The 12,905-nt window shown below is 44.2% G+C and overlaps 1 protein-coding gene across 19 annotated transcripts in view; it reads left to right on the plus strand.

The window, feature by feature from the left end:
* The first annotated feature begins 1,626 nt into the window (after window positions 1–1,626).
* The window catches only part of NCAM1 (neural cell adhesion molecule 1), a 299,859-nt gene continuing 288,580 nt past the window's right edge, over window positions 1,627–12,905 (plus strand). For 9 of the 19 annotated variants that reach the window (XM_070623096.1, XM_070623105.1, XM_070623098.1 and 6 more), the window contains exon 1: window positions 1,716–2,133. In XM_070623096.1, the coding sequence (XP_070479197.1) occupies window positions 2,082–2,133 (52 nt within the window). In that variant the 5' untranslated portion in view covers window positions 1,716–2,081. Of the gene's footprint in view, window positions 2,134–12,905 lie in introns of all 19 variants that reach the window. The other 10 variants (XM_070623101.1, XM_070623102.1, XM_070623108.1 and 7 more) reach the window with 4 other exon arrangements.

The raw sequence follows: 12,905 nt of genomic DNA on the forward strand, positions 1-12,905 counted from the left end.
ATGGCACCGCTCATCAGGTTATGTTGAGGCGGCATCTCACATAGCAGAAATAGAAGGACGTACAACTAGAATATACAACTATATAATGGGGGGCTTTGGGAAGAAGAAGAAGAAAAAAAGAAGATTGGCAACAGATGTTAGCTCAAGTGCCAATCTTTAAAAAAAAAAATCTATATAATCACTGTACTCAGCACAGGGCTAAACACAGTGGTTATTCAATAAATATTTATTGAGAGATGTTTAAAAAGCATTCATCATATTATCAAACCCTGGAAAATATCTAAATATCCAACAGTGGGGGACCATTGAAGAACCATCCATATGAAGAAATATTACATAGCTATAAAAATACTTCGAAAGCCTTTTTAATGGCCTTCCCTAATGGGGAAATGCTTATAATGAAACATGAGGGAAATAAACAGGATTTAAGTTGCTGCTATACTGTATCAATTATAAAAATCATATGCCTATACAGAAGACTTAGAAAATGTGGGTATCTCTGCAATCTGTGGAATTTAGAGGTATTTTTAGTTCCTTTTCTCTACTTTTCTGTATATTTGAATTACTTACAACTGGTATGAGATAAATATTATAAAAGTAAATGTTGTGAAAGATGGATTTGGGGGAGGAAGTACTTATCAAGGGTCGGTGAAGACACAGTGTGTTGGCCTGGCCGCTTGGTCTAGTACCCTGGAGGAAAGGGGGAGGAGATGCCAGCCCCTCCAGGAAGGGAGGCAGGCTCGTCAGCCAGTAGAGGATGGGTTTGTAAGGAGTGGTACAGCAGTGGAGAGCCTGACCTTTAAAGAAAAAGGGAGTACGTGGTAATGTTGGCGCACTGGTGCGTGGAACGTTGGCGGCCTTCCTCTGGGAGGGTTGCACGGCGCTAGGCTAATAGCTTATTCCAGCATCTAGAACACTTGGAGCTCCTGACTCTTTGTCACCTTTTGCTCCTTAAACACTCAAGCCTTGCTCAGGTGCTGAAACATATTTATTTTCGCCCTGCTCCCCACCTTCTTCTGTTTAAAATACAGCTGTAAGACTAACTGAAACGCTTTGCCATTGGTACCTCAATGCTATTCTACATTAATATCTTTAAGAATTGAGGTTGCGTGACCTTGTAAGAAAATATTATTTACTATCACAGCTCTACCATAAAATCTACCTAAAAAGCCTTGGTGATCTTCATAAAGAGACCACGGATTTCAGCATTTATAAACAAGAAAACATTTTCCTTCAGTTATTTCTGGAAATTCCTTCTAAACATCTGCGGTTTCTTCTAACTTGTTTCCCATCTCCTCTCCTCTTTGTGGGAGAGCAAACTTCATAGCCGGAAGAAAACAAACAAACAAACAAAACCGAAACAAAACCCCGAAGCAACAATTCCTATCCCTCTCCAAATTTCTAATTTCCTGCACTTAAAACAAAAAAACTAATCCTAAGATTTCCTTGTTTCAAGAATCTTAGGATCTAAATGGAGATTTGACAACTTTGAAAACCTAACCAAACCTAAGATTTTGTTTTTATTATTTATTAGCTATTAAAATATCCAGTCTCCTGATTAAGGAAGGCTGGATGGCAGGAGGGACCGCGGAGGCCTTGGGGAGAAGTGTGAAAAGAAGAAATCCCAGCTCTGCCTGGGGAACCGCATATGAAAGAGCCCGATTCCTCCGCTAACTCCAGGCCGCGTTTTGCAAGCGGCCGCATCTGCCTCCCCTGTCTCTCTTACCTCCTTGATGCTCGGCACTATTTGTGGCCGGCGTGGTGGAAGGACACAGTGAGGTTCTCACCCCCGCCCCCCGCCCCTCGCTCCCATCCCCAGTTCCATCAAAGCGAACCCGGGCCAGCGCAAGGATCTCCGAGTTGCGAGTGTGCTGAGGCTGGGACTGTCACTCATTCTCCGATCAGCGCGTGAACGCAGCTCGGCAGCCGCTGGCAGGAAACAATTCTGCAAAAATAATCATACTCAGCCTGGCAATTGTCTGCCCCTAGATCTGTTGCTCTGCCGCCGTCCACACTCGCTGCAAGGGGGGGGGCACAGAATTTACCGCGGCAAGAACATCCCTCCCAGCCAGCAGATTACAATGCTGCAAACTAAGGATCTCATCTGGACTTTGTTTTTCCTGGGAACTGCAGGTACATTTTTAAATTATTATTATTCTCAGTCTGATTCACTAATTCCCTCCCTCCCCCTGGTCTTCCCCCGAAGAACACTGTTATTTGGGGGGGTTTTATGTGGAATGCTAAGGGTGGTCATTTTCGTTAAGCTGAGGAATGAGCGCATCGCCCTTGCTGCCCAGCCGAACCCCGCGCCCTCCAGGGCTGCGCTGGACACGGGCTGCCTCCCAGCGCAGCGAGCGCCGGGCGCCCCTCCGGCGCGCCCGCCCTTCCCACTTTCTGTGTCCGCGGTGCTGGGAGCGGAGCCACCCGCTCCCGGGGACGCTGCGACCGCGCCGGTGATGGGCAGTGCTCCTTCCCCGAAGGCGGGCGGCGGGGCGGGGGATGCGGCTGCTCGGTGGTGCCGCCGCACAGGCTCCGATTCCGCTGGGAAGAGGCTTGTCAGCTCGGGCTCCAGGAAGAGTGAACAATAAGGCCGGGGCAGCCGCCTCCGATCGTTATTTCCCTGGGTCTAATAAAGTGGGGCTCGCCACCTTCGCGTCCCCCCGCCCCGCCCCGGACCGAATAGCGGTTTGCAAAATGGGGCGAAATGGGCAGAATCTCAGGACTGTGTGGTCGTTGTTGCACCCCCGTCGACGTGACGTTAGTTTTTCATTTGCCAAATTGCTGGTTAGTTGCAAAGCCGGCTCTCGGCCGGGAGCACGGAGGGATGGGAGGGTCGAGCGCCGCGTTTTGACAGGAGGAAGTGAGGAGGGGCGGAGGGCGAGGAGGGCGTGATCCGGGATGCCTGATGTGTGTGCGCGCGCGTGTGTGCGCGCGTGTGCCTGCACACGCACCTCGAGCCCCGTGTTGTACGGTGCGAGAGAAGAATGGCAGGTAGCCGCCCGAAACACCTCGCCCCAGTCTCCTTTCTTTGGGCGAGGTTCCTTATCCTCGCAAAGTGCGAACAATAGGGAGCTGGGAGGAAGACAGTAGGGATGCTGCCATGGGTGGCTGGGGCTGTGCCGCCGCCCAGAGAAGCTCGGCGGCCGGGAGGGAGGTTCATTTCATTTTGGGTATTTCCATCCTGGCCTCCCTGGAAGATTCTTCTGTGCGTGCCCACCCTCCCCTCCAGCTGCTCCCCCTACCCCACCCCACCCCACCCTAGGATTTGTGTTTTGGAAGGGAAGGGATAAGAAAAGGAACAGGGGCCGCAGAGAGCTGGGTGGGGTGGGCGGACATTCTGGGCAAGGGGCGTGCGCTGAGAAGCGCCCGAAGAAATCCAGCAGAGAGGACTGTGAGTCGTGGTCGCCGCTGCCAGGTGCCGCTGGAGCTGCCCTAGACGGCCGAGCCTGGCTTGGGGAGCGCGCGGGGCGGGCCGAGGAGCACCCAGCGCGCCCCCTCCCCGGGTGGCACGAGAGCAGCGCTCGGCCGCCGCCTCCAGCCAACTCAGGTCCCTCCCTTGGCGACCAATCAGAGCGAGGCTGGCTGGGCGGGAAGCCGCGAGAGGCTTTTATTGCGGCGCGGGTGGCGGCCCCGGAGCTGCCAGGACAGTCTCTCGGTGTTCCAGCCGTAACGGTCTCGCTCATCCCCCGCCGGGAGGAACCCCGCCCTGCGGCCGGTCCCCAGCCTGCCCCGCAGTTTCCGAGGAAATAAAATGGAGTCTAGGTGGTTACCAGGAGGTGCTCGCCCACTCGCGCCCCTTTCACGCCAACTTGGAGCATCCTCCCGCCCGCTCCAGCACACACACTCGCGCCGCGTCGTCCCGGCCTGAGCGCGTCGCTTCGGAGGGCGCCGTGGCAGGGCGCTCCGACGCGCGTGCGCCGACCGGCCGGCCCTGGGCCGGGGGCAAAGCTGGGGGCGGGGCCGGGGCGGGGGCGGGGCCGGGGCCGGGGCGGGGGGGCCCCATCAGAAGGCCAAACTCAGTCCGCACGTCGCTGGGTCCTCCGCCGCCAGCTGGCAAGGGGCGACCGGGCATGCCCTTTTCCGTCGTGCCTCTGGGTCTCCGCGGCGCGAACTCCCTGCTCGGGGGTTTGTGTTTCTGGGACCTCCTCTCGTCTAGGTGGGGGCGTGACAATGGAGACCTGATATTGGGTGGGCCTTTGGGGGATCGCAAGGCAGTCCTTTCTGTCATCGTGATGGGTGTAACCCTCGGTGTTTGGATCCCCAGGGAGGTGTATGCGCTGCACACTCAGGGAATCCCAGCTTGGAATGTTCGCGGCTGCTCAGGCAAGGGTGACATTCTGACCAACGTTCCCTTTAAGGAAAGCTGCTTCATTTCTGGCCCTAGTGCCCTCAAGATAGGAAGAAAGCAGAACATGGAACATATAAGATTGCTTAACAAAAGAAAGAAATTGAGCGGCTTTTCAAAGAGAAATAATTTTCCATTAAAGTTTCTACCATAGTTTATGAAAATTGAGCATTTCAAGTCAAAGAGTCAGGACGAAAATAAAAACAATAACTTACACACACACACACACACATTTTTGGCCACAAATGTTGGATCATCTCCAGGGACTGTAGTCGTTCAGTCCGGCCCACTTGGTGAGTATGAAAATTTAGATGGAAAGTGGCTAACCTTAGTATGTCAGACGGGTCAGGTCTGCTGCCCCTGTCTTATGTTGGTGTCTTCTGCTCTTTAGGAATAAAGCGAAAGGTTGTGGAATTACATAGCAAATTTGAGTCTGTTCTAACAGCAGTTTTGGATGTTTGTGGAAAAATTATTTGATTGAATGATCTGGAATGGTTGTGAAGTCATACATTTATATGATAATTTTACAGTCCTCTGCCAATTTAACTTGCAAGAGTCAAGGAATGGCTAGGACTGGTTTTCTAACAAGATAACACCAGATTAAGAACAAAGAACACCGTGCTACCTTACCAACGCCAGCTAGCACACACGTAGTGGGTGTGTGACATTCCTCATTAGGTGAATTGAGAAGTGTATCAGCAGTTTGCTGTGAGTTCAATTATGTTGAACTGTATTTTTTCATTGATTTTCATTTTAAGATCAGAAATATGTCTTTTGGAGTAAAATTGAACTGAATGTAATAAAGCCATATTTAAGAATGTGGAAAACCTTTCACAACTCTATCCAAAAACCAAAATTTAATTTTCTTTCAACAACTATTGGCATATTTTAAAATATTGAAAATAACTTAGAATTTATTTAAAATTCAACAGTTCAACAAAAAGAGAATATAATCCAGACATTGTGGGAGTGTGGCCTGTCGTTATTTAATAGTTTTTGAGCTACTATTCCCACTAGAAATGTTCTAAAGATTTACCAGTCAGGCTAAGTTTTCATTAGTCTAAAACTTACATTATTTTTTTAAGTCAATTTTTCAAGTAACTCTTCCTTTTTCCTTCAACAGGTTGAATTTGTTGATTTCTTTCCAGATACCTTTACCCAGGATCGTTTTTGTTTTTTGTTTTTTTTAATAATACTAGAATAGCATAGAACAAGGACATGTTCTTGTTCCATAAAGGAGGTTCATCTGGGTGTCTTTGGTAATTGATTAAGGATGTGTTGATTAATTGGTGACGGTTTCTTGAACTTGATAGTTCAAGAATTAAGGTCGTAATTGTTTGCCAAAATAAAACCCCAAAAACCAAAAAGAACCCCAAAAATTATGGTGGGGGTGTGCTATTCCCAGGGACTTTGGGTCCTTACTCAAGGCAGCAATAAGAGAAATCAGTCACACGGAACCCCCCAATTCTAAGAGTTTTCATAGCTTCTCTTTGGAATATATTTATTCCTCAGATACGTAATATGTAATTTAATGTAAGTAATCTATGTCTATATTTTTCTGTTACAGGGAACAACGTCTTAATTGCTTTTCGAAATAAATAGCACCATTTTGTCATTCAAAAACTAATCTTTAGACATGATAGATTTTTTTTCCCCACTAAATGAACTCAGTTTCTTAAATTATAGACAGATTCTTGTAAACTTTATACTGCTTGAAATATGGACTTTGGAATTTCCAATGCAACCACTTAATTTTTTAAAGCGACAAATCCTTTATTTAATATTAGTTGATGAATTTCCCACATTTTACATCTTCGGTGTTAAAGAACTGTGGCCGCTTTCCAGACTGAAAGTGACTTCAAAGCTACTGGCAGGCTTCCAAAGATATTTTACAGACAGTCCTTCCGATCTTTGTGTAAGATAAGTGATTGACTACCTGTTGCTAAAGGACAGTTTGAACTTTCGCTGCCGATCTTGGGTTTGTGGTGATGGAGAGCAGAACCAATTGGCAGGGAGGGGAGAGAGGGGACCGCACCTGCCACAGTCAGTCTCCTGGAAACAGTCAGCCTGGGAGGAGACAAAGGCGTTTTCAGAAGGCTCCCCTGTACAAGCTAAGTGTTGAGTTTTTGAGCACACGAGTGTTTTATGGTGTCAAGATAAATATTCTGATGTAAATTCCATCATGGATAATTCTTCGGTTCAGTGATCTAATGAAGATATAGGCTAAGAAACATCTGGAACTTTAAAAGAAAGGGCAGCAAATTACAAGTAGCATTTTACTAGTCTTAAAAATGGGTTACAAATTAAACAAACTTGAAAACATGAATCAACTGGCTCTATAATAATAATGGCTATTAAAATTTTGAATAAAAAAGGCTAAGGTTAAGATTCCTCTAGTTAAAAAGGAAGAAATATGAGTAAAAATTCAGAAGAGAATTTTATGTATCTTTTAGAATACTCAGCAAGTCTCCGAGCAATATTGTAAGAGACGGCCTCTTACGAAGAGAGAAATGCCCAAGGACCTCTGAATCTTAATCACTAGGTCCAGAGTTTTTAATATGAAAAAACAGTGTAGTGAAACTATTATCAGTAATACAGGTACATGCCTGTACTATTGTAGGGCACTAAAATCTAGAAGTTAATCTGAAGGTCACAGGCATGTCATCTCTAGCCCTTTTTGTTATTAACGTGTGGTGCCAAACCTTAAAATCATTTGCTGGTGTAAAGGGATGTAAATTATTTGTAGTTGCCAGTGGTGCCATTATGCCCTTTCATTTCATGGTGTTGAAATGCTGTCCCTCAGCTGAAGATGCTCATTAGGAGCATTGCCTTTTGATGTTGGTCTGGGTGCCAAATGGCGATCTTTGAGCCAGTTTCAATACGTTACATTTAAAACGCTCTTAGGCCACGTCTGCCTGCAGCCACTGGGTTCACCGTTTGCAGTTATGATGACCCATTTCCCCCTTTCTGCAGTATTAATTTAGCTTCCAAGCAAGCAGAGACTCAAAGAGGACCACACTAAAAGGATAAGCCATTTGGTCTATCTGTGAAGGTTTTAATAAACCTGCTATGCATTCTTTTTCTCTCAGATACATGTAAATGTACTTTCAATTCGAAGATTACATCACTGGTCTTGTATGGAAAGTCTTCTCTATTACCTGTATTCTACTGTGCGTTCTCACTGAGTACTTTTTTGATTGTAGCTGCAAACACTGGCAACATCTGCCTCTGTTTTCCATTCTGTGTCATTCCTGAGATAACATGTGAAAAGCCTTTTGGTATCCGGTTACCTCATCATTTAGGAACATTCGTAGTAATGTCACATGCTTTGAGATTGTGTTACATTAGGTTTTCTCTTAAATAGTTGATCAAATATGTTTATTGAGGGCCAGCTTTTTATCATCAGCTCTGTGGGGAATTACAAAGGACTGAGATGACGTAATTTGTGCTGTCAAGGAACCCTGGAAGTGATATAGCTCAGAGATTAAGGGTGGCAGACAACCGTTGAAATGCTAGCCATATATATCCCTTATTTGCCATCTGATCTTGGGGAAGTCATTTAACTTCTCGAAGTATCAGTTTCCTCTTCTGTGAAATGGGAAAATTAGTAATATCTACTTGTTAGCATTGTTGTGAATATTTTAGAGATCACAGGACTTTAATGCATGCAATAAGCTGTGTTTATTAATGAGAAAAAGAGATGGATATGGATCTAAAACACAGCCATATTGCTCTCTTTTTAGAAGGACTTAAAAAACGCTATTGTGAGAACATGACTTTTTCAGTGATTAGAACTAGACTTAAAAAAAATCTGTTGTTAAATATCCCTGCACTGTTGTGTTGGTTATGAACCCCTTACAGAGAAAAGAGGGTCTCATTCTGTGATTGAAAGCCATTAGCAGTGGGGTCGATCTAGGTTTTGTGGCGCATGAAGGGTATACAATTTTGAGGCACCCGTTTAAGAAAAATACAGAACTCTCTTGCTTTTGTGAAATTTAGAAAACATATGACCATTGGAACACATTGTCAGGTCCCCATTCCCCAGAGCCAAGAAGGACCCCATTCAGGGAGGGGCTCTCTGACCTCTGACCTGTGTTAGCAATGGTGTTTTGGTCTACTTGGGTCCACTCGCTTGAGGATATAGGCTCACTGTTCCAGTTTGTTAAAAGCGTACCTCATAAAGGTGGTTTGTGTTGTTTTTAGAAGATTAGGATCAGGTATGAAAATCAAAGTTATTTTTGAAAAGAAGCTATTTGACCTTTATTTTACAAGAAATCAAGTGAGATCCGAAGTGATTTAATCTTTCTCACTGCTGATATTTTTGTGAATTACTAACTGGAATTAAATAAAGTAATTGCTATTATTATTCAAATGCGTCAGACACAAGTGCCGAAAAGGCAGGACAGGAAGTAGTTTTGCCAACTAAAAGCATATGATGTTGGAGGAGAGACTGAAGATTTTGTTTTAGCTATCTAAGGGGAGATAAACTGGATGTGTAATCCCAATAATTCTATCTTAATCATCACTAGTCAATTCAGAGAGATTTTGGTGTGCATTATATCATTTAATCTTCACATCATTGTTCAGTAAATGTTCACTGAGTATTTGCGTGGTGCTGGGTGCTGGGAATACAGTGGTAAACTAAACATACATCGTCCCTGTTTAAATGGAGTTTCCAGTGTAATAGTGCAGTGGAATATAGATGTTAAACACCACACACATATATTTATAATTACATTTTCTGAAGAAAACTAAGGAAAGGAACAGGGTGCTCTGAGAGACTGTCGGGCAAATCCGCCTTTGACTGGGTGGATGGGGAGGAGGGGCGGTAACATTAAAAACTCAGAAATAGGAAGGACAGGTGGTCTTCTCACTTTAAGCCATAGTTGATCGACTACTTAATTCACCAAACATTGAACCACAACAAACATTCCTGAATTCCCTCATTCAGCAGACCTTCCTGAAGCAAAACTTCCTGAAGTTTTGAGAAGGTCAAATAACTTCCGGCATTGTGGTAGGTTTCAGGTTATAAAGTTGAGTAAGATTGCCTCTGCCTCCAGAGTTAACCATCTAGTGTGGGAGAGAGACAGACTATACTTATAGATAGAGACGTGAGTTAAATTCCATTGGAGCACAAGGAAGGGAGCAATTAACTCTACTTGGGCCTCCCTTGAGCTGGGCAGGGGGCATGAGTTTGCTTCATGGGAGGGAGCAGGACGAAGAGGTGACTCAGGCAGAGCTAACATAGTGAGATGTGAATATATGCAGTCGTCTTGGAGAGCAGGGTGGAGGTGACCAGAGATTAGGAGACAAAAAATTTATAGGACCAGATTGTGTTAGGTCTTGCAATAGAAACTGAGGCTGAGAAAGGATAGGTGACTTACACGCGTGAAGCTGGGACCATAACGTACATCAGTTGGCTGCATCGCCTCCTTTTCTAAGGTTAGGATAATTTGATACATATAGCATCAGAATACATGCCAAGCAGATGTAATTTTGCTTGGCTTCTGGGCTGAGTCTGACCGGATTGAGGGAGGAGTGATGGTGGAGGGGCGGTACCAGGACCTTTGGAGTCTGGCAGGTCGGGGTTGAGTCCACTCGTCGTAACTGACATTCTGCAAGTTGCTGGGCTTCTGGGCCTGCTCCCCTGTCTGTAAAATGGGGATAATGACACCTCCTTATGGGTTTTGGTGAACTTAAATAAAATCACATATGTAAAACAGGTGATACGCAGTAGGTACTCAATATGTGCTCTTAAAAAGTTCGTTTTGAGTGGAGATTTTATTTGAAATGTTTATATTAAACAGGTGTACTGCGAATATGATGTGCAAAGTTCTGTGCTGGAGGCTGAAGGGGAAAACAAAACAAATTTAAGAATATTATATTGGTCCTGCGAAGGCTTTCAGATGGTGGGAGAGAAAATACTTCCTTAGTTCAGACAGTTAGGAAATCATGAGAGCTGCTATGTGAATCAGTGCCTGAAAGAGGGAGGCAGATATTAATTGTGAGACTTGTTTAGAAAGGCAAAACTCATCTTGGTTGGTTTTAACGTCTGGAAAAGGGTATGGAGGAGCCTAGTACTTGATCTGGACGTCCGTAGACATAAGGATAATTAGCGAGAAAAAAGACCTATTTCTCTGTAGAAAGAGATGAGCCTATCTAGAGAATTGGTAGTGAAGAGCAGTGAAAGCAGATTGGATATTGGGGCAGGTCTTATTAAAATCTTAAATGCTACACAAAGGAGGGGGTGCTGCTGGAGATGTTAGAGAAATCTTTTTTTTTTTTTGAGGAAGATTAGCCCTGAGCTAACATCTGCCGCCAATCCTCCTCTTTTTGTTGAGGAAGACTGGCCCTGAGCTAACATCCTTGCCCATCTTCCTCTTCTTTATATGTGGGACGCCTACCACAGCATGGCTTGCCAAGTGGTATCATGTCCGCACCCGGGATCCAAACTAGCGACCCCTGGGCCACCGAAGCGGGACATGTACACTTAACCGCTGTGCCACTGGGCTGGCCCCAAGAAATCATTTTTAAAAAATATTTAAGAATATAGTCAGTGAGAGCAATTGAACATCTGCTGTTCTAGGCTCTGTGTTTGATGCCAGCTATCAATTAGCAGAGAGGGAGGGAGGAGCAAATCGGGAGGGATAAGTGCAGTACTTAAGGGGAGTTTGGTTTTATGTAGCAGCCACTATAGTGGCTGGACATAATGTGGGTTAGTAAAAGGATTTTTGCTATGTTATGAAAAATCAGCTAGATGATGGAGGGCCCAGAGGCTGGAAGATGGGAGCCAGTGAAAGCTGGTTTGGAGGCGAGTGAAGTCCAATGAAAGCCTCTTGCTTTATCTGATAGGAAGACGTGTGTGTGTGGAAAAGGTCCTGTTGGGTTTAGGTTAAAAAGATTTTGGGTTAAGGATTTGGCTCTGCTACCAACTAACCAAGTGAATTTATATAAGTTACTTAACCTCTTTGAACTATAATTTTCTCACTTGATTATAAGCATCAAATAAAATAATATATGTGAAATGCATTGTAAACCAAAATACTTTCACAACTATACCTTTTATTAATGGGCATGTAGCCAAATAGTCTTATACAAATCAAATTTGTGATGTACCAGAGGGGCTTGTTAAATTCAGCTGATATATTTTATAAAGCAGATAATCTTGGAAAGATACCCTTGTAATGGCTTTGGATAAGTATGAAAAAGGCACACAGCTGAGATGTTAGAGATGACAAATAACACCAGCAAGGGTAGATGATACGTCCAAAATGGTGGACGACTGAAGAGAAGGGAGTTTTTCAAGTGACAAACTGGAGGGAATGAAATAATCATGGTACTGTCAACATGAGGGGGAATTGAGAAAAGGGGTACCTTGGATGAAAGATGGATAATCTCGGTTCACATTAGGTTTTAGAAAAAATTGGGGTGTCCTAGTTTCTTAACTTGACCTACAGGTCAATATGTTTCAACTGTTGATGGTGAAATCTGTTTAGTTGGTTTCTACTAGCATTGAAAAAGAGGGAAGAATCAAAAAAGGAGGAAAGAAGGAATGGAATAGAATAGGAAGGAGAGTATATCTTATGTAGGAAGGGTAAATACTGTTTTGTGAAACTTTTGTTGACCCGCTTGTGATGGAAAGCGTATATCTTCTTATGGCTCAGGTCAAAATAGTAGAAAGCTAATGTCATAGGTGGAGGAGTATAGGATAGAGAGAGAATCAAACAATCTCTAGTGCAGAGGAGTTCCAGGATAGAGATTTAATGGATTTCAGGGGAGAGGGAGGAGCAATGACAGCAAAAATATTTATTGAGCATCTACACAATCTGTTAGCTACAGGTATAAAACAAAAATGAAAACTCTAAAGTACAATACCTTGACAGTAAGAGACTTACTGTCTCGTGGAGAATAAAAAGGTAACTAGGAATCCCAGGTAGCATTTAAAGCTAAATATGTGGCTCAGATTTTAGAGGCAGGACACAGATGACCTGGGCACCAGGGGAGATTGGAGAAGTCTTCTCAATGTAAGTGAGAGTTGGAGGAGGTTTTAAAGGAAGGATTTGGGGTGGGTGAGGGTAGGTTACTTGTTGCAAGTTTGGGAGGAAGCTGGAGGGAGCCCAGCTAAGGAGACCAAGAAGACTGAGAAGTCGTAGTAATCTATATTTTTATCCTCTTTCAGCGGAGAGCAAACACCATAAATTACAATCGGTACGTTGTGGCGTCTTTATCACACCCGGAAGTATTTATGTTGTAGTATTTATGTAGCATCTAGAATGGTATCTTGTCCATAATTCAGAAAGTGCTATTGAACAAAGGGAGGGTTTGAAACAGAGCCTAATGTGTGAATGCTTAGGTTAGAGAAGAATAATGATGTTAAATGAAAAAAGTTGGAAACAAATGGTCTATAGAAATATAATCCCAATGTCGTTTAAAAAGTCTCTGTCACTTCTTTAGACTGGAAGAAGTTAAGTTTTTTTATACTGTCTGAGTTTTCGCTAATGAGCATATATTGCTTTATTTTCAGATTGTAGAACAATTAGTGCCATGAAAAGGAAAGCAG

This window comes from Equus przewalskii, chromosome 6, assembly GCF_037783145.1.
Source record: "Equus przewalskii isolate Varuska chromosome 6, EquPr2, whole genome shotgun sequence".
NCBI classification, from domain to species: domain Eukaryota; kingdom Metazoa; phylum Chordata; class Mammalia; order Perissodactyla; family Equidae; genus Equus; species Equus przewalskii.